This window comes from Varroa destructor, unplaced genomic scaffold (genome assembly GCF_002443255.2).
Source record: "Varroa destructor unplaced genomic scaffold, Vdes_3.0 BEIS01000003.1, whole genome shotgun sequence".
In the NCBI taxonomy this organism is placed as follows: Eukaryota; Metazoa; Arthropoda; class Arachnida; order Mesostigmata; family Varroidae; genus Varroa; species Varroa destructor.
Window position 1 is genome coordinate 7,392,478 of NW_019211456.1, and position 21,636 is coordinate 7,414,113.

At 37.9% G+C, this 21,636-nt stretch overlaps 1 protein-coding gene and 1 long non-coding RNA gene across 17 annotated transcripts in view; one reads left to right on the forward strand and one right to left on the reverse strand.

Moving 5' to 3' along the window:
• The window catches only part of LOC147756456 (uncharacterized), a 24,857-nt gene extending 11,639 nt beyond the window's left edge, over positions 1 to 13,218 (reverse strand). For 2 of the 6 annotated variants that reach the window (XR_015324935.1, XR_015324934.1), the window contains exons 1-3: positions 12,537 to 13,218; positions 11,359 to 11,561; positions 8,599 to 8,704 (exon numbers count right to left, since the gene is read on the reverse strand). This is a non-coding gene — a long non-coding RNA (uncharacterized LOC147756456). Of the gene's footprint in view, positions 1 to 5,298; positions 5,437 to 6,771; positions 6,910 to 8,204; positions 8,331 to 8,598; positions 8,705 to 10,176; positions 11,562 to 12,536 lie in introns of those variants that run through there. The other 4 variants (XR_015324933.1, XR_015324931.1, XR_015324932.1 and 1 more) reach the window with 4 other exon arrangements.
• Positions 1 to 20,617, forward strand: part of LOC111247310 (zinc finger protein 516-like) — a 21,425-nt gene extending 808 nt beyond the window's left edge. Inside the window, exons 1-5 of one of the 11 annotated variants that reach the window (XM_022798061.2) lie at positions 421 to 557; positions 1,019 to 1,209; positions 11,449 to 11,543; positions 16,122 to 16,198; positions 16,780 to 20,617. In XM_022798061.2, the coding sequence (XP_022653796.1) occupies positions 1,117 to 1,209; positions 11,449 to 11,543; positions 16,122 to 16,198; positions 16,780 to 17,573 (1,059 nt within the window). In that variant the 5' untranslated portion in view covers positions 421 to 557; positions 1,019 to 1,116 and the 3' untranslated portion in view covers positions 17,574 to 20,617. Of the gene's footprint in view, positions 1 to 420; positions 1,210 to 8,370; positions 8,719 to 11,428; positions 11,544 to 11,799; positions 11,817 to 16,121; positions 16,199 to 16,779 lie in introns of those variants that run through there. The other 10 variants (XM_022798062.2, XM_022798059.2, XM_086985220.1 and 7 more) reach the window with 10 other exon arrangements.
• Positions 20,618 to 21,636: the final 1,019 nt, after the last annotated feature.

Sequence of the window (21,636 nt, forward strand, 5' to 3'; positions counted from 1 at the left end):
GGTAATACCCTTTTAAAATATATAAAAAAATATATTTGCTTCAGTTCTAGCTTAAAAATGGTTAATACTTTTTTGACCCAATATAAAAATTGGGCAAACAACTGCAGCAGCAAAAATCGACGCTCGGTCTATTGTAGAACTTTGAAACTAAGCTACACCTATTTCGTGTTATAAGTTCTTTTCAGCGCATCTAGTTAGCTTATTTAATCCGGCCGATCAAACATCTCTCTGCATGGAAAATGGGGCTTAAGGTAATTTCATTAATGGGTAGTTCATTCAAAAAGAATGTTGAAAACAGTAAAACTAGGGCACCACCACTTGATTTGTTGTAGCTTTCCGTGCACCCAAAAATACCACACACGTTCTATGGAGCTCGTTGTATCGATTGTTTACGTCCTGCCCTATATTTATTCTGTGTTAGTCCTGTCTGTTTCTATTTTAAGGAAAGGGGATATCTCTCCTCGCAATTCACACACACATTATACACATCGTGGGAGGAGTGGACTAAACTGCAGCGAACATTAAATTTAACCCTGTGATTTACTGCAGATGTCAATGTGATTTTTCGGAACCAATTAAGCATACATGAAGTCTGCTAATCAGTTTGCCATTTTGTAATGTATTAATCTTATAATTATAGCTTTGATGTAAAGCTCTGGATGATCGGACACAGAGGCAAGACCTCCTCTGAGGAAATATATATTTGCTGCTTTGGATCTGACTATTCTATTTGTCTGCATGTATTTAGTAAATAAAGTTGGAATTATGATTAACAATAGTAACAGTAATAACGATGGTAGTTAATAAAGACAATGGGTTATGCAAATATGTTGTTCTTAACGAATCGATTATTGCCCACTGGTCAGTTGCGGAGTTCTGATTAATTCGTTAATTGGTTGCAAAAGTTGGGTTGGGAGGGGAAGAATTCAGAATCGTGTAAGTGTCTGCATGAAAATTAAGTGAAAATTTAGGAAAAGCTTGAAATTATTTAATCGTACTTTTTTGGTACTGCTCGAAGTGCATCGCTCTGATTTGTGATTCAGGATAATAGCACCAGGACGGAGTGAAATTTGGATGTGCTAAACGGATGGTGCGCTGTGATCTGTGAGTGCAACAATGGTAATGCTGCTGCCTGACATTCGACGTGTTTCGCAAGTGAAAAGAGAAACAACCAACAAAAATGTGGTCCTGTTTCCGGCCATCATAAAGGTTTGATTAGTTGAAAACAAACGCTCTTTATTGCGTAATTTGGTGCGATTGTTTACCAAATTGTGTAAATAAACAAAAATAGAAAAGCAGACAGATGAGATCAGATTTGCATTTTGTCGAAAAATATGTGCTGGATTCAGATATTCACATTTTATGTATCAACCCTGCGCGACCCGCGGATAACTTTATAGACTAAATACATGAAAACTTCTTTGCCTTTGTACTTTTATATTATACAATCACCTGTAGTTTATAGACCCGCAATAGTGGCTCTAATGTGTGCGCAGAAAAATAAATATGCTCGCAATCTGATCGCAATAAAAAAATAAGTTATAGCATAAAAAGGCCAGAATGCTTATGTAGGCTATAATGATAATTGCTGTTTAACACTCTTTGCCAAAAGAAAATATAGCTTGGTAATATATCGAATGCGCTTGCGTGGGTTCGGTCATGGAATTATGTCTTTACGCAGTTTTAATTATTTAGACCTGCGTTTATAATGTAATCACCGGTTCTCCAATCGTTCGTGAAAGCGATATTTCATCCTCAGTTGAGGCCTTCAATAGCTCTTTTCTACTGGCTTCCTCCTCTTATGTCAAATGTTTGTTTAGAACGAGTGGTTTGCTAACTTTCACTCTAATTAAGCTGTAAATATAGAATAGAACACCAGGAAACAACATTCACCAAAACTAAAAATATTTCTTTATATTTTCAAATAACTTATTCTTTGCTTACAGCTATTAGTTTAATACGTTTCGATTTAAAAAGCCAACGCAACCAAGAATAATGTAAGCTTTTTCACTTTAAAAAACTAGTTTTTTCTTGCTTTCGTGTGCAATATTTGTCACTAACTGACATTAATCAACGACAGAATAAAATTAGATACACCTGAATCCAACAGCTAAGTTACATTGGGCCATCGACAACACAAATATCGACTTTGCTACAATAATGGAAAAAATGTCTGGTGTATGCTTTATTGTTATTAATTAGATATACGATGTAAGTAAGATTTTTCACATTACCTATTTTAATAAAAATATACTAACTAGGATTCCTCAAGGAAACAAGATGCAGAAGTTGACATCATTCAATGTAAAAGTAGTTGTCCCACAAAAGATTATTTTTAGATCTTTCGGTGTATTGACTGCTAAAAATAAATCCCCTTAGAAAAACTGTTTATATTTAATAACCACCCGTGATTTCCTGATTACAAAAATTCACAATTAATGTATTTTAGTGGTGTTATTTATTACAGCATGTAATGCGTCGACACGGTCGACGTGTCGACTCAGGGCTCGTTCAGTGTTGACTCCGAGAATAGAGCTTGGGCCAGCTTTATAAATTTAGCTATGTATAATCCTGTTCATTTTAGATTCCTAAGAGCACTTGGCCGTGCTATCCAGTGCCGTTCTAAACATAATTTCTTCAGTCTAGAAACAGCACTAACCCTAAGCGGAGGATGTGGCAGGTGTTTAGCATTAGATGAATAGTTACCGTATGCGTCTGTAAATATAGTTTTTAATTTGTACTATTTAGGCTTATAACTCTTTGATTTTGGCAATAACAACGGTTAGGTCCTGGAGTTGAAAGATTAAGTCTTTACAGTAATTGCGGGAAGGTGGATTTCTAAATCTTAAATCTGGAACCTAATAAATAAGGACCATCTTCAAATAATCAAAATATTTCGCAATCTTGTTTGTTCTTGGAAAACTGCATTGGAGCAGTATTGCATTACATACAAGCAAGCACTCGCATAGGGGACTCTTAAATTCTACGCAGATTTTGCCATAATGTGGTTACGATTGAACTAGCTGACATATCTGAAGCGTAGAGCGCAACCATTTTTATCGATAGTATCGAGATTCAAATCAGTTAACAATACCAGTCTGCCTTAAGCCAGGCTTTTTGATTGATTGTATTTATCGGCATTAATAAGAAATGCTACGCCGAAAAAGCTGTGATCAATTCCTTCGTAAATTGTACCTTTGCCATTAATCAATATGGCGTATATCTTTGCGATTTCAGATTTTATTTTATACGACGAAACAAAAGTCAGAATTCAAATTAATGTATTCGTTTGTGTTTTTTGACATTTAAACGATAGTTAGTGGACTTTAGCAATCTTCCATACTTCTTGGTCATAAATGCAAAAGCTTTTAGGAGCTGATGTTAACATAAATAATAAGGCGCCGAGCGTAAGTTCTTGCAAACATCAGGTACAGTTTATAACTTCAAAGACTCGAGACTCTGTGTATATCTTTATTTGAGGGCCAGAATGAACTCCAAATCGACGATATAGTTTTTGATCGTCTTTGCTCACCAGGATTACATCGATGAAAAGTCTCCGATGAAAATTTCATAGCCAGTAGAATAGATTTTTATGCTTGAAAAGCCAAAGTGGACCGGGGCACATTTGCTTATGGTCTGAGAGTTGCCGATGTACCCTGCAGGCATTGGCATAATCTGCGAGCTACTTCACTATTATAATTCGCATTTTGCAGCTTTTCTGTGTGGGCATGCTTGAGAATGATTGAGAATGTATATGTCCAACACGTGTGTGGCTTCTGTCGGGTGCGTACCGCTATAGCAAGCTGTATGTTGTTCACTTAATTCGCTGAAACAAATAAGATCTGCTACCAAGAAAATGGAAATGATGAATTGCCTAAGACAAAAAATGTAAGTGAACGGCAAGTAAGTGGAATCAGCAGCAAACAGAAACTTGTACGAGCGGAGAAGTCAGCCAAGTCTTTCCGAAATACTTATTTATGAGAATACAGATTTGTGAAAAAGATAAATAAAATGAATCGGGTAAAAAAATTGAAGAAAATAACGCAACAAACCAGTTTTTCCGAATCCAGCCACGACCCTATTGACAAGTAAAGTACAACACCAGGAGTAGTATCAAGGATTATGTGGAAACATAAAATATGTTCCGCTGCTAAACTGTAGATAAAAACATATAAACAAGCTTAATGATTATAATTAATTAATTAATACTAAGGCATACCAGTTATAATAGAAGTGAATTTGGCGTAATAAGCTCAGAAATCTTTACATGTTATTTTTTATTACTAAATGCTTGTTTACGTAAGCGAATGATTCTAGATACAAACATACCAATGCCAAAGGTGTAAATAAGTATTCTAGGTGCTTCGTTTTCATAACCTATAGATATTTTGCTCTATTAAGGCTGCACATAAAATAAAGAACCGCTTAGGATCATCTATTGTAAACCTTCATACGTTCATGCATTTTCACTGAGGCCGCAAATGAATTTCAACAGAAAGCTGCAACATGTTCCATAAAGTAGCCTTTTTTTTTCTACAGCATTTTTGTCAATTTACGCGCAATATTTTTGGCCACACTTCTCAATGGCATATGTTTACAGTACATTAAAATATAAACTTCATTAGTTAAAAAGAACTAGTTTTACATAATTGGAATAGCCATTCTTGCGTACTCTGTAGTGGACCATACTCCGAACAAAAAAAAAACATCTGCATCAGCCAGTCGCCATCCTCAGATGGACATATTGAAAAGTCACTTTTAAAATTGCTTTTTGGACCTGTAAGTTTCCCATGTCTATGGGTAGTATTAAGTATACAGATATAAATCGTACATCATAATTCATAGGAAGGATCATTTGGGTTTGAGAAATATGACATTTTCGAGAAATCAGTTTTACAAATATATTCTATACACGTTGAGGCAATCCAATGCCTTTTTGGTAAAAGGGCATCCATACATTATGCCTATAAAGGTGGCGTCAGTGTGTCGTATCATCATGAGTATTCAAATTTGTTTCACACAAAGAACATCTGAAAATCAAATTACTGCTGCGGAATGCGAACTTATCATTATCTTCAATGTGATTCCGGAATTTCATTTGTACGAACGTAGCTCTAAATTTTTGTAGGCAGTTGTTTCTCAAATAACCTGCTGAGCTCAGTAGTATACGATATTGTCAGTGGCAGCTCTTGAAGAGCGCATACCAGCATACCTATTCGATTTGCCTCACACAAGGAGCAGATGCAGTCAAGACAAAACTTTTTGTATGTAGCTTCATGTTGGTAGAGACGCACGAATTGAACGAAAATTGCGTAGAGGGCAGGGCTTAGATACGAACACGGAGCCGATCCCGACTCTGGATAGGTAGCCGAAGTAGAAACAGAGTCACGAACCTTAACCACGGAAGTTCAATCCATTAGGCACCAAGCAGCCACCCTGAAACCAATTCCTAGAAATTCCATCTTCATAAAAAGACTAATGGCCAACTCTGCCAAATGCAAGCGAAAAATCGGAACAAGGTACATGCTGAAGCACAGATCGATTGCGTGCATAGGGCATGGGTATAGCATTGTATTTCGAGTTGTGTGCTGCTATACCACCCTTTCCAAGAGCCATCTTAACGGGGATCAAAGAGTTCCTTTAACGACCAAAAGTAGTAAAGGATACTGACGACTATCTTTTCCATCATAAGGCATCATATGCGGCTCTGGACTACAGGCCTGTATTTTTATGCCGTTGACAGCGATTGATTTTTATTATAAGCAGTCATATTCGCAAAACAGTGAGGGAACTATCTGTTATCAAAACTGCAAGTGAGTAAATGACTGACAAATGTACTGCAAGGGAGAGAGCGGCTTTCCTGAAGGATATAACGACAGTGTATTGTCTAAAGCAAAGCTGAAATTGCGTTTAATGCTAGGAATTTTTGCAATGAATATATCGGACATGAAGCCACGTCAGTAAGACATGCATCAGTCTGCATTGATTAAGCTTAGGTTTGCTTAGCTAAATATGCACACTTTCAAAATATCATTACCAAATGGCGACTATATAAGCGTGCTGACAGCGACGCTGTCATCTTGTATTAGAGGAGCCACTCAATCGTGCACCTTTAATTTTTTATCTGCATAACGAAGGAAGCTCTATAACTCACCAACATTGGTTTCGTTTGCTCAGAGCTTACTTTGCCTAGCGGATCCATGAGTTAATTTGCGAGATAGTCTGTAATCGGAAGTCGGCGCGCCAATTGACTTGAACTTACTTATACCACGATAGGCTGGCATGATCTGAGCGATTAACGCTGAGTACGCTCAGTAGACATGCGCGTGTCGCTGGTTCAAATTTCTGCGCTGACAAAGACTTACCATGTTGTTTTATAGGTCTGCTGGAGAAACTCTAGATAAGTAGGTCCAGTAAGATTCAATGCGACTGGACCTTCCAGTAGAAGGCAAATGCCCAATGTTACAAACGAAAAGTAAATCCTAAAATTTGTTTATGTAGCAGGAACAGCTGAAGGCGTTAGAAAACACGAAAAAAATTATAACATGAGCGATAAATTTATTCAGGCAGATTAAGAGCGTGATATAAAGGTGAAGTATGTGAGAATGTTGATAAACATATGATATTGATTTTTGACAGAGTTACACTGAGAGACAAAGCCTTAGCCAGCTTGTGTGCTCTAAACTGACAATAAATTGCGGCTTACAGATCATTACTTGAAGGTAAACAGGCATATGGTTTGATTTTACATCTGAGACAGTAAAACAAAACATAGGATGACATTACCCATGGGACGAGTTGCTGTGTTGATGATTTGCGAAAATTTGCTAGTAGTGCAAAAAAGTATATCTTCTTTTCTGGACCCTGTAGAGTTAGACGAGGTCTACCAGGCAGAAGAAATCGAATCTCCTTCAAATGTTACAGGACAATTAACAGATACCAAACTTTTGAACTCATGAAGAAGCTTTGGCATTCTGTATTGGATATCAGTTGAAAATACAGTTAAGAAGACCTGCCTGTAGAGTAAATTATAGTAAGTTTCGTAATTATACGATAATGACATTAACAGCGATCATATTAAAGTTTAAAAATGTGAGCTACCCAATCACGCGGCAAAACTCAGATTTGACTAGAATGGCCATTTCTACTCCATTGGCATAATGAAGAGCCTGTGTTTACAGAAGACAGCCTGATGGCTGTCTAAATAGTCCGGCACTATAACGGTCGTCATTAATCCACGTTTCCATCATTAGGAGAACATCATAGGAAGCATTATGCTCTAACTGGGAATCATAGACATTTTTATTAGCAAGGGAACCGGTACTAAATAGTTGAAAAGCACTATGTGCGTGGAATACATAGGTATATGTGATGCAATGATAACGAATGTAAAAATAATAAAGTAGTCTGATAATTTTACCTTCTTACAGGCAACAAAGGCGTGCACAAGGCTGCTGTGTATTTCGAATAAAAACTAGTTAGCACAAAACAATAAACTTCCTGTATATCGATTTGTATATATATATAAATTATTAAGCGGCTTTTTCGAAGCTGATCCATTTGAATGAATTGTTTTAAAGAAAAGGCATAAATATCGTCCAAATTACATAGACTTTGGCAGCCAGCAGCAAACATGACAAGTCTTGAAAAAAACGTTTACTAACGAATATATTTCCATCACGAGTGATTTTTACATATTGTGACGTATCATTAATGTTGCACGTGTTATAGTATGAAATTTCTCCAAGCAGTCAGTCACTTTTCTTCCTTATATATATATGAACTAATTAGTGAGATTAGCGAAAACCCCGAAGCATTTTCTTATATAATCGTAACTTAACCTGAAGTGTACAAAATTATTGAATTTTCTAAGAACTAGTTACAAAAAGCAATGTTGGGTTGGTGAAATACTGTCGAGAAAATTCTGTGTAAGTAGTCGTTTAAGTGTAATGTTTCCTCCAGGCCTGGTAGGAAGCCTGCCTTAGAGATCAAGCCCACCATCTTCGTACTAACCTGTTTTAGTAATGTATCATTCAGGCCAAAATAAACTGGTGCAAAATAAACCATACGCCCTCAGTTACATAAAAGTCAAGTATGTGGCATATCTGCATACTGCAAAAGATTTGGAGTGCATATTGAGTAGTGATTCTATTAGTGTGTACGCCTACTTCCCCGTTCATAGTAAAACCGGCCTTAATATTCCTGCTATACTCGATAGGCACTACAAAAGTGAACGCGGCTTTGCAAATCAAGGGTTTCAAATTAAACTGATGAAGACACGTAGGAGCTTTCTCAAAAATTAGAAGAGCATAAGCTTCGAGTCAGAAAACCTATAACATAACAAACCACATCAAGGTCCCATATAAGTGTATGAAGGCAAGTAAAACGGGATTGTCCTCTAGCAGCCCCACTTCTCTCCAAGCGAAAAACATCAGTTTCTACGAAAGATTGAACTACAACCTAAGTATTACCAAGCAAAAGAAGTATGGAAAAGTGTTTGCGGAGCCGTCAAAATCGTCAGATTACTCTTTTTACGTCCTGTCTTTGAAGTGGTTATTCTGTCTTTTTTTCGTTTTGGATTCAATAGATGGTACAAACCTTGACCAAAATCACTCTAGTTCAGGGAAGCAATATTGTGGACTCTTTTCCGAAAACCTAAAGTACGTTCTATCCACAATGGCGCCTGACGAGCTGTCAGATCTCTCTGCAATAAAAAAGGTAAACACTTTTTACACTCTGCTCAACAATATAAATTGAATTTAATAATGAAAATAGGTTTAGATATGATACATATAAAATAGTTGCTATTCCTATAGATTAATCTTATACCGCCGTATTCATCAAGGAGATGAATGACACTTTAGCCATCGCTGTATATGCACGAGAAATCGATGCACGAACTGCAGCAGCGACGAATAATTTTGTTACTACTGTAATTCTCTCTTCAGAGTCGACCCACCACAGCCGTACTTGTCCCTTTTATCTCCGTAGATGTAGGAGGACCACCGATTTGTGCAGACACCTTAGGCACGTCTATGACAAAACACCATGACTCCTCTAAAGCTTTACCAACTGACACCGGTGGCGATATGCACAAAACAGCAATACCCACTGATTCCTCAAAGAATGAGCTTTTTTCCACTATTGTGTAGAGTATTGTCCTCAAACAGTGTTTCAAGCTAAGAATTTAGTTTTCTCTTTAATTGTCAACTATATCCTATCCAGCAAACGCCAGTGTTGTTATTGTTCCGCATTGCTTCACGAACTTGCCATGAGCAAGGAAGGGGTAGTGGGTTCTTGCGACAGTTCACGCAATGCGTATGTTTAGGTAATTGTAGTTACACGGCGGTTATGTGCCACACTTAACCGTTTCACGATGTATGCTTATTGCAGCCGTTCCGAACTTTTTTTTTATATCTTCCGCTTAAATGTTTTCTCATAAGAAGGTTGCTCTATATAATATAACATGATCAGGTGTGTATGTGGATAACTCTGATTTGACATTTAATTACCTATAATTTTACTTTCCATACTGATGTCATATGTGCTTGGTGCTACAGTCGTTTTTATCCTTAATAAAATTGGAACTCCTTAACTTGAGGGTGTCCAAAATCAGTATTCGTGCTCTATCTAAAAAACCGTTGTGCTTGTAGTAAAAGCGCCAAGTTTTGGAAAGCACCGGCAGATTTATATATATATATAACATATGAATTATCTATGCTTAGAAGTGAAATATGTTCTTGTAAATAAACGTGTTTTATATCATATGTATATTCCGATATTAAGAATCGAATAGTTCGCCTGGCCATGCCTAGGTTCTATCGACGAGATTTTTCACAAACCGAATATCACATGCAGATGAAGAACGTCTGCTTATAAATCACATAACAGTAAAGTAGGCAGACGTATTTTCAAAGAAGTCAGCGGTAATATCGTCGGTCGTAATTATGCAGGCAAATCATTCTCGTATTAGCGTCTTCCAATGTTACTAGAAGCGGCTATATTTTTGCCATTTCGACACGAAAATATGTAATAATATCGTACGATAATAGTAGAGATCTCTAAGCATATGAAACCGATATGTGAGATGAACCTGAATTCAGTGAATCGAACGATTCGTGTAGGAATGAAAAAATTTACCAGCCCTATCAGTTTTGCCAAAGTCTGAGGAATGAGTAAGTCTGTCTTTTTGTTTATTGGCACAATCGTATTGTTCTCTTTCATCATCAACAACCTCAAACATGTTGTCCGTAGAAATATATATACGTAGTGTGATGCTCGTGGTCTCTGATTAAGAAACATAACGAGCCGCGTTCAATATTTTCGTTTTGTCATTAGTAGGCCTAACGTTGCATAATGTAAGCAAGGACAAAGACCTATTTTCAATGTAACATTTGCGTGGAAAATACGCTGCCTTTCATTTTTGCAAGTGTTAAGTCTCAAGCACCAAAAACTACATTTTCCACTTTAAAATTATTGTGACTCGTTTATGTCATCACCAACTGACCTGTTAACGTTATTTTGTAAACACTTCATATCACACAGTTGTGATAGTTTTTCTGTTAAATCTAATGATATGATTTATTTCATGGACCTCATTTATGCAAGCTCATTAAGATTCCACTAAAAGGGAATATACTGCAGCGTTGATTTGTGATCAATAATACAGCCAGGTTTGACTATATTCATTGTGGAAATCTTTCTTCAATTTTATTCTGCACGTTCTGGTCGCGACTTATGACATCTATGTTACAATGTCAACTGCAACTGCTTTACGATTAGTAGTCAAACCATCCGCCATGTTGTTATTACTGAAAAGAACTTATTACTCGGAAAAGCAGAGTACCGCAATCGTCATATGGCATATTTGAAATAGAATTTTATATAATTTAACCTTATTTGCGTGAATTTCCTCTAAAAGGTTCCTTCGATAACGGCAACTTGATGTCTTTTTTTAGGAGGTTGAGGGCAAATGCATTATGCAGACCAGACTTCACAAGTGTGTCCTTTGTCTGGTACTGTGGGACTCTCACCCCACTAAACCCCGGACCCCTCCTAAGCTTGGGCTTTGGTTCGGAATATAGTTTAATATTACCTCGAAACTTAATGTCTAAAAAGTAAATCATTATCGCTTCATGTGTGAGCTGTTCTGTATCTCAGAAAAGGCTTTCAGAGAAGCTATCAGCCCCTGAAGATGATATTATATATAAATATAGAAACTGTAGAAGAAACCATAAAATATAAATGTTTCCACTATGTTGGGGTCCCAAAATGACTCCAAGTTTGCGTTACTAGGTTAGCGATGGACTTCACTGGACGTGAGCCAAATGGCTACGATACTCGGTAGTGCTAACCTACCAATGATGAATAACAAATAATCGTAAGTAGTTTCCCAAATGCATATCGGTTTGCGTAAATCGCTTAACAAATGTCCTGTAACGGTTTCAGCAACTCGGTGATAAGTCAAGATTGGGTCCCTTCGCTATCTTCTTCCAAGTGTTCCGCTACCGGAAAAATTGTAAAGCGCATCCACGCACTGACAGGTTCGTCTCGTAATTTGCCTATAATTAGATAAATATTGCTTTACTACGAACAGATGCGACACGTTTGCTACAGACGATTGCTTATTATCAGGATACACACAGGGTATACGCTTGTTTATATCTATTAATGGCTGCGCATCAATCATATATATTGAATTTCAATTACCCTTTGACTATATCGAGAAAAAATTATTAACACCAATATGCAAAACAAAATAAACTAAACAATAATGAATATGATTTTTTTTTCATGTAGGCTGTTACTCAACATCGGTAAGTTAATATTCCGTGTATGATATATATATATATATATATATATATATGATATAATTTTAACTTGATGAGTGATGTTTGCGGAGGTATATATTATAGAGATTTGTGTTCAGCTTAAAATAGAAAAAAAATCAGCTTGCCAGGTATGTCAAGTGTTACGGAACGTTAATATATTTGGATACAAACAAAGATAAGAACTAATTTTTGAATATGCAGATAAAGGCTAAAACCCATAGCTTCCCTAGTTTTTAATACAATCATGGTAATTAGTTTCGTACTGCTCGGAATTGCTAGGCCGAAAAATGTTGAGTTATACAACTGGTCTTACAATACACAATGGTCTTACAATGTTTAATATTTAAATAAGTATTTTGGTTTTGTGTGTGAGACGTACTATGTAACACTTGTGGTCACCTTCCGGCATCTGCATCCTCTAGTTTCAACCACTGTCAAACGTGTTTGCGAATTTGCCATATTACAAATGCGTAGTAAACTGTAACTTGAAGAGACAACCATGTATTATTTGTTTCACAAAAAGCTTATTGAACGAAAAAGCTGGAAAAGTGAGATGAACTCTTTACCATAGATCACCTCAGATTGATTTGACGTATTTTTGATACTGTCACACCTTTCATGTAAACATCCGTGTGGGTCCACTGATTTCGTCCAGAAACACCCAAACGGTTAATTATCCGTCGCGACAACCATTCATCGACTTACCTATTGTATTTGTCCAAATAGCAATCACCTTTATCTATTACATTGTCAGTGAATGGGTCCGTTATTTCTAGAGTTTGTTACAATTTTTTCCAGCGCACAGACCATACGGCAGTCGTCGAATTTATTTCCGTTCGATTTGCCAAGCGTATATAAATAAATCAACTACACTAGCCATAGCACCTCTGAAGCACACTTAATGGGTGAGAGGGATATTCAGCTGTTTTCGGTAGGTTCGGTTCAGATATGTATGTACTAATCGCTCTGTGAACACTTGTCTTTGTCATGAAGGTATAACACGAATGAGAAGCCGTTTGCTACGGTAAATGATTGCATCAAGCCGATGTCAAGTAGATACCTAAAGGTCATCTCTGAGTTGAAAATGTCGTGGCTCGGGAACTTGGGTCTAAGAACGCATATTCAGTGTTTCGATCTTGGGCCGTAGAAGAACCGAAATTGTCCCAAGGGGATCGGCAGCCAACATGGCGGCGACTAATACACGCGATGCGAGGCTAAACAAGGGTCACTTGAAACTGCCCGAGCGCTAGACGTCACGTGATAGGTAATAGCCTAACCATTATTAACATGAATATATCGTTTCTATGTTTCGTGATGAATGACCCTTTTGGTAACAGCTAATCTGTTGTTTGAATTATCCGTAAGCTGTTTACATCACATGATCAGGTCTCGCGCCTGGTGCAAACATGTACAGTACTTTCTGTTTCTGGTTAGACACTTCGCCGCCATCAGACCAACCGCAGCCGTTATAAACTGAATATTTTTTGACAAAAAATTAACGTCAACTACGTTCTTCAGCAATAAGAACTGTGTAAGCCTATAGCCGATACGAGCATTCGTCAATTAGCGAGCATAGTGAAGTACAGTCTTTCTGCTGGCAAAAAATCGATTATTAGCAATGCTTTAATGATAGTATCGAACGTAAAACTCGAATGTTTTTCTGTAATAAAAACTCAAAACTTTATCTATTTTTATATATACACAAACACACATTGTCATATTGTTGTGTTGAACGTAGTGTTCTTAAACTACTTATCACCACATTCAGTCGCAATAAAATTGCATAGGCTTCTTATATTTAAAGCGTTTGTTGTTCTTATTTCTTTGATTGTCAGTATTTTTGCAAATGTATGCACTCATACGTCTCTTGCTGGCATAATTGTGTCTTCTCACTAGACTCCACAGGTTCAGAGGGCCATATGTGGCACTTAACTGTTCTCTATATACATGGTCATACCTTGTTGCTTATATTCGGTTACACCTGGAGCAGCTTTACAATGAATTGAAGGTTAAGCTGCGAATTATGTATATTCTGAAGTACTTCTGTTTCGTATCTAATTACGTGACAATGGAACAAATGCATTTGGTTTATTTCTTCATTGATATAGATCATCTACAAGCCTCAGTGAAATAATGCAGTCGTCCTTTATTCAACGTTTGACATTCGATCGCTAAAATACAGGGAGCAACACAGGGAGGGACATTCATCCTCTTTTAAAGGTAGTGTCGGGCGGTAGCCAAGTCTTTAGTCTAGAACTGGGTCGTAGATGTTATTATTTGGGATTTCACTTGAAAAGTTTCCAGTCTTACGGCTTCTAAAGTCTGGAAAATTAAGTCCGCCATCGATGTATTTATTCAATTATAGAAAGCAAAATGAGGATATGTCAGTTGCTGTTGTCGACGGTTACCACATGGCCTAGAACATAAGTAGAATTGCTCATTCTTAGCGACAGTCGTTTGGAAATTGCTCGTATTTCTACCTCATAGTCTAGTTTGCTGCTATATAATTGTGGCTACATATCTAAGTCAGTTCGGCAGGTGTTTAGAAGTGGTTTCAGGAACACAGAGACGTATCGAGACAGTATGTTTGTCTTTAACTGTTTCCGGGCGTTCTGCTACCCCCTAGAGCTGCGAAGCCCATGTGCGCTCCTACAGGTTTGTCGTATAGTTTAAGCAAATACATTCAACAATGAAGTACATAGTCAGCTGTTTCTTCAAGCTTTATACGTAAAGGTGAAGACAAAGGTTGACTAACGGCCAAACTATATTTTCGCCTAGAAATGCCGCAGTTACAGTAGCTATGTTAATTTTGTTATGATCCCATTGTCTTAACGATTAGCACATTTACGCGAATTTGCCTTTTATTGGTACTTATAGAATAGCTATAGAAGGAGACAGCCATTTACTAATGAGTGTTCATTTTGCAAAAAAAAACCTTTTACGATGTCCACTGCAGGTAAAGGATTACAGCTCTCGGATATTACCAGTATTTCTATACGAATGAGGCGTTCAGCAATAAATGCTCATTTCAGAGGCATCTGAACAAGTCGTTGCTTGTTCGTACAGTCGATAATGGGTCTGTTTTACATTTATGTTGGCGAGTACGAACCAGCTGTGCTGAACAACTTCATTACTTCGAAAATCCAATAGGCGTAATGTATACATAGGTAGGACTACCGTCTCGAAAGCGTTACTTACATCACTTACAATAGTGCTCGTTGCTGATTTCAACATGTGACCTCCTCCACTCAAATTTGCCAGTTGCCGTTAAAATGCTTAGTTTCGGCGTATTTTTACACGAGAGGGAAGCTATTTGCTCATGATATTGCCGTTGAGTGAATGTTCAATATAGTTTTAACAGTCGTCTGATGACCAGGTACGGACTTGCCTATAAAGCCGCGCAGCTAAAAACATTTGTACCAACCCGTGTAGAGATTATTAGAGACGACTTAAACGACAGCGATTTAAAATTGTTGAAATAACCCAAATTATCAATAAGATTAGTTGACTTCCTATTCGGGTCATGCTTTGTATGGTCATAATCGATTCAGGCCAAGCATATCTACAAACAAACGCAATGCCCCTTATGCCCACCTAAGCTATAATATGTAAGCGGTTTACATTGGTGGAAGACGATACCTTACTTTTGCCTCCGGACACATGATTTGTAGTCGTAAATTCTAACCAGGCTTAAATTATGTTGCAATATAGGCATTTACACATCGTGCATGGATCTCGATGTCGCTGTACACACAGGTGTTTGGAGCTCTCTACGTCCCCAATGTCCTCACGTATGCCCCCTCGTAAATGCGATGAAGAAAGTATTTGCAGCTTTCATCCTGAACACGTCGACTGGCATTCCTTACCTTTCATTGTCAAGTTGGCTGATTTATAACCTATTGTCCTATCAGTAGGTCTTGGAACAGCGTCAGCTTGGTACCTGCATACTGAAAAAAGTTTGTTGTGTCTTCCGTCCAGCGCTTAGGCCGTTAAAGGCTTCAGACGGCTGACTCCCAGCACGAAACAAAATAATGTGTATACCGAACTCAAACTGTTGATCACGTAGCGTCTGTTGGTCACGGCGTTTCTTTAATTTTAGCAGAAAAACATGGTACCCCTCCACTGTTAGCTTCACGTGCGTGCTGGTAGTTATCAGGCAGTCGTGCTGTTGGCAGTACAAATAGAAATTGTGTTATCTAAACATGCTACGGTCAACTCTTGAATAACAATATTGAAAAATATGATTTGTTAAATCGACGGGAATGTCTTACCGAATGTTTTTTTTTTCAGATTACGAGTTGCCGATTACCTATTGATTGTCAAGAGCTTCGTCCTGAGGATATACGTAACGATTGAAAGACTTATTGGCACGTCCACTTGTTGTTCAAGGCATCATTAGAAAATTTCTAGATGATTGAACGCTAGGCTTACTTCGTTGAGTTGGATCCGTAGGAGCGATCAATAAAAGAAACACATTCAATGAATAAAGTCCGTTTTTATCTCTCGGTCAGGATTTGAATAGATTCCACCGAACATTTCTCCTTGTTTTCTCATGTACCAAACATTCACTAGTATGAATGAGAAACGTTCAATGAATATCATAAATCACCTTTATCAATAAGATAATAGTTTTATATGGTGGTTTAGAGCTATACAGCAAAACTACGTCGGACTATTTTAATTAAAAAAAAAACAGCTGATTCTGGTTAAATCGCGAATTTCAAAAGTCTAAGCTTGGTCGCGTTCTATCCTTGTTTGTTTCCACATTTCGTTGACCTGCTTAATGTAGTCGGAGAAACCGATTCAAACAAAGGATTATCTTGTATGATTTTTATATGTGAATGTCTGCTTTATCAATACATGAGGGTTATGTGATTTCATTGTATTTACTGACCTCGAGGCATCATGTAGTTTAATAGTTTTTTTTTTCATTTATATCGTTTTACAGTCGATCTCGGTTCCTTGCTAGAGCAAGTTGGCGAGTTCAACATGACAACATCTGACGAACCTATTCTCATTACGCCCGACGACTCAACCATTGAGATAGAACTTGTTGATTCGAAAGCCGAACCTGAATCTGGTCATAGACGTCGCGGTGTGACCTCTACCTCATGTTTCGTTTGCCTGCGGGGAAACCTGCGAGGTGCTCATCTTGAGCGTCACCTGAGAACGCACACCAAGGAACGGCCGTTCCAGTGTCCCCACTGCGACTACAGAGCGTCACAGAAGTCAACACTGTACACGCATATTGCGTTGCGACATGCTGCAGCACAAGAAAGTTTAACTGAAGAACAACAACGTCATTTCATAGAAAGCTGTTCAGCTATGGTGTCAGCAGCAGCGTCCTCCGACGATACGACGGGCGGAAAGCAAGCAAGCCGCGTCGACAGATGGATATGTGCCATCTGCTCGAGACGGTGCCCGTCGGCGGCCCACCTACGGATGCACCTGCGAGTCCACACGAAGGAGAAACCCTACGCCTGCGAGTTCTGCCCGTATAGGGCTACGACAAAGGGCAACCTTAAGTTGCACGTCGGCAGGCTTCACGCCACAGTACTGCGGTCAGATGAGATCAATCATTCGGCTTCAACAGCTATAACAACAAGTGCCAGTGAAGATGGTATTTCGGTGCGATCAAATCCGATCCTATCAAATCTGCTGCTACCAATACCGGTGCCATCAGAACTATTAGAGATCGCCATGACTGTAAAAGAAGATCGAAGCGACGATCAGCAGGTATAGAAGTCAACAGTTCACAGAGTCTGTCAGCTACTCAAGGTCTGCTTTAATGCCAACCTATGGATAATGTAGACACAATAACAATGTGCTTTGTATATGTACGAAACAACAGCAACTATCCTATGCGGTTTCAGTGACTTCCTCTCAGAAAAATATGCTTTACTTGGCAATATTGAGAAATGTTCATTCGCGACTGTGTAACATGGGCATTCGTTCCTTTATACACCCGTAAAGCATTTCCATTTCCGTACAGGGAAACAACAATTTCAATCTAATAAATCCATATATCTATATATATATATATGTATATATATATGATAAATTACAAACCATTGGTAAAATTGTGCGTGTGGCATGCGAATTCTAAGTTTCATATTGATTGGCATTAATTAACGGTAATTCGATAATTAGACATCAATTCTAGCAACTATGTGTTCCATATGTTTGAATCCTACTGCGGACGTTGAATCGCAACTTCCTTCGTATTTCATACAGCCAGCTATTACCAGATCTGGGTGATCAGCCCGAGCTTTATTATATTGCTATTATGTTACTACGCATGACTCTTTATTTAATTCGTAGAGATGTGTGTACGCGTGTGCCGTTATAAGAAATGAATGTCTATAGAAAATAAGCGAAATGTCATTGAATGAGGTTCATTTTATTGTGCGATAATAAAGCACACATATGCATTCTACGGAGGCTCTTGTGGTGTCGGCGAGTATATCATACAATGAAATAAGTCACTGAAGCGCCACCCGAAATGATATTCCGACAATTAAGGTCATCTCTTTATTGATCGGAACGTGTGCGTAAAACAGGCACGACAGTGTAATTTGTTTCAAACAGCAAGCACGTATATTGTATAAATTGTAGAATGTATGGAGCATATGAATGACGAAGATGAGAGAAATATCGTATAGCGATGGTCACGCATCGGGATAAATTTCATAGAAAGGAGGTTTAAATGTGAGATGTAGTAATCAGTTCCTGAAGTTGATGCAATCTAATTGGATAAAATTTTTGGATTGTGTGTTCGTATATGCCAAAAAAAAATACATATTTTGTGTTTCTTACCTTTCGCACATTGGTGATTAAACTGTTTGAGGATGCTCTTGTTTTTTTTTAATTTTGTTTTTAATTTTAGTTTAATATTGTTACCTAGAAAAAAGCTTACTGACACCGATAGTCGAACGCCGAACACGGAAGAGAACTTAAATACCGTGCACACGGTTCTTACTTTTGAGCGAATAACGTTATTAACTCGTGGATTTTCTTGGTATTTAGCATTATCTTAGTAAGCAATGAACATACTGTTCTAACTTACCCTCCATATACGATAAGCAAAAATAATTGATATACGCTTCCTCTATTCGCATCTGTAATTAGGTTGTACAATATACCAGGGCGCTTACCCGAGTTGTCGTTCTTTGCTCTACACTGTTCTCAATAGAAGAAGGATTGTTCGGTTTTATATGGAAATAGGCGATAAATAAGGGCAGGCACGATTTTACAGAATACGGCATTTAAATCGGGACAAATTATTGGCGGGCCGTTTGTCATGACGAACATACATTCATCTGCGACTTCTGGTACCAGATGAATGCCGCTTTCTTCCGGTAAAGCAAACTCGTCATACAAACAACAGGGCGTCGCCTTCTAAATTTTAGCACAGGCCAGCTATTGTCTAAACTGCATTTGTCCCTGCGCTAGACTAATTCTAACCAAAATTGAAAACTTTTTTTTGCCAGAAATCGACAGTCTACATTATAGGCGTTCCTCATGCGCTTCCTGAAAGATCGTATAACGACCTTCATAAGCCAACCAGAAGATTCCTAGTGGAGTTTAGGTTTACAAGGCTTTAAAAATTCAATGAAATGACTTGCTATTTTGGGTAGATCTAGAACTTCGTTACAAAAATGGAAAGCCGCTTTAGAGAGGAGAGTACCAGTTATCCATTGGACCGTTTAGATAAGTTCCGACAATTAAATTCTGCGACACCTTTGGACCTCCTAGCCATTTTGAATCTTTGCATTTCTGAGATTTTTTTGCCTGATATCAATCGAAAATTCAATTCCACAGGACTCTGTTTTATATAGCGTATTTTAGCGACATAGTGCAAACTCGTGTGAGTTTGCATTACTATATCGATTCACGCACGGCTACTGTATCTGCGACTACCATGAGTAACCTTTTAAAGTACTAATCAGTAATTTACATCCCGAATCAGAGCTGGAGTCGCAATTCATAACGGTTATATCGAATATATATGATTATAAAAAAAAAAACACTTGACTGATATAAAAAATATCTGATGATATTTAGAAACAGTATTTGAAGCAATGAAAAAGCATATGAAGAAGTAGTAATTTAGGTGCAGTGAACTGCAAAATGTGCAGTCAATCGATGTCAGTAGCGATGACGGAAATAGCCGAGAGTAGCGCTCATAAGTGTTGCGCAGTTGAACTTAACCACGTTACCTTTACATCGGGCTAATCTGTGTGATATAACGTAAAAATATTTAAGGAAAAGGGCAAGTTGTCTTAAACCAAACTAATGATGTGTATGTGAATCCATTTACAATGATAAGTCGTATTTAATCTATCATATGACCTATGTGTTCCATCAGCGGCGGCCACTCTGTACTTTTCAGTGCAACGAGATGCTAACTTTGGTCTACTTCATGGACTGGCCGAAATTTTTTGACAAGTGTTCAGTATATATACAGCCCGGGTAGACGACCTGATTATAGACTAATATGCTATTATGTATGATGTGATGTTATGTAAAAAAAACATACATGCAATTTTTTTTATGTTTATATAGCCGAGATTATTCAGATCACGTAGTGTACATTTGCCTCCTGCACACGATTGTTCTGCGATAGGGACAGGACTGCGAACAGAATTAAGCTGGTAATACAGTCACTTACCATGAAAATTGGGCGTGCTGTAGCTAAAACACAACCTGAGCTCTCCAACGCTCGGTAGATTTTAGACAGGTGACCAAACAAATGCACAAAATAAAGGGCTATATATTCAAACGCATCAGAACTGGTCTTTTCAATTACTTTAGCCTACTTGGAACCTTGAGGTTAATATTTCACACTTTTGTTTAATTTTAGATTTATTGCTTTCTACGTAAATTTATCAGTACATAATATGGTAAAAGGTTCATCGTCTCTGTTTTTTCGTACTCTAAGCACCTACCCCAACAAAAAAAAACTTCTCTCAGTTTTGTAATATACGGGTTTTTTTGTAACATACACCTGCTAAAGAATTGGAAAAAAAGGACGAATTTTTCACCGATCAGTACAAAAACTCTAGCAAACGGCAGCTACTCTTGGGATGATAGGGAGTTGGCCGCTATGTGAAACTTGACGGCGACGATCGTGTCAACACATATGGCTCAAACCTTGGCTCGTATGAAGATTGGTCGCTGGGTAATTCTCTCTCTGTTTGTCTGTCACCGGCAAACTTGATATTTACCCGCTGACAACACGCCTAAAATTTCCAGAACTATGACGTCATCGGTGCCTTTCCCTTATGTAAGGGCCAAATCGTAGGGGATAATAGGGACACATTTCCTTTAGTCCTAGTAGACGCAACTGTAGGAGATTTTTTAAGCGAATCAGCTATGCTGACGATATGTGCTACACTCCATACTTGTTGCTGCTACAACTATCATTTTCTCTAACACGACAATAGCGACGACTAAAACAATCTTGGCATTTTAGCCGAGCCCGTTAGCTAGCGTCTACGATAGTAGATTTTGAACCGAAAATGCAGCAAAACAACGAGGGTGAGAAGAAAGGGAAATCCAGACTTGTCTTTTGTAGAACTAACTTTTGTTTATGTGTACAGTCCGTTCATACAAATCATACCTACACCTCTTTTTTTCACACAAGATTAACAATTTTTAACGTACAAGAATACACTTTTGATTTCACCTTTTTTATGGTAGCTCAGCCTAAAAGGATTAGTGTAATGTTGCAATAAAGAGACCGCTAGGTCAGGGAAATCGTAATTTCTACCGTAGCCTAGTTAAGGTTCTTACAGGCTTCGGG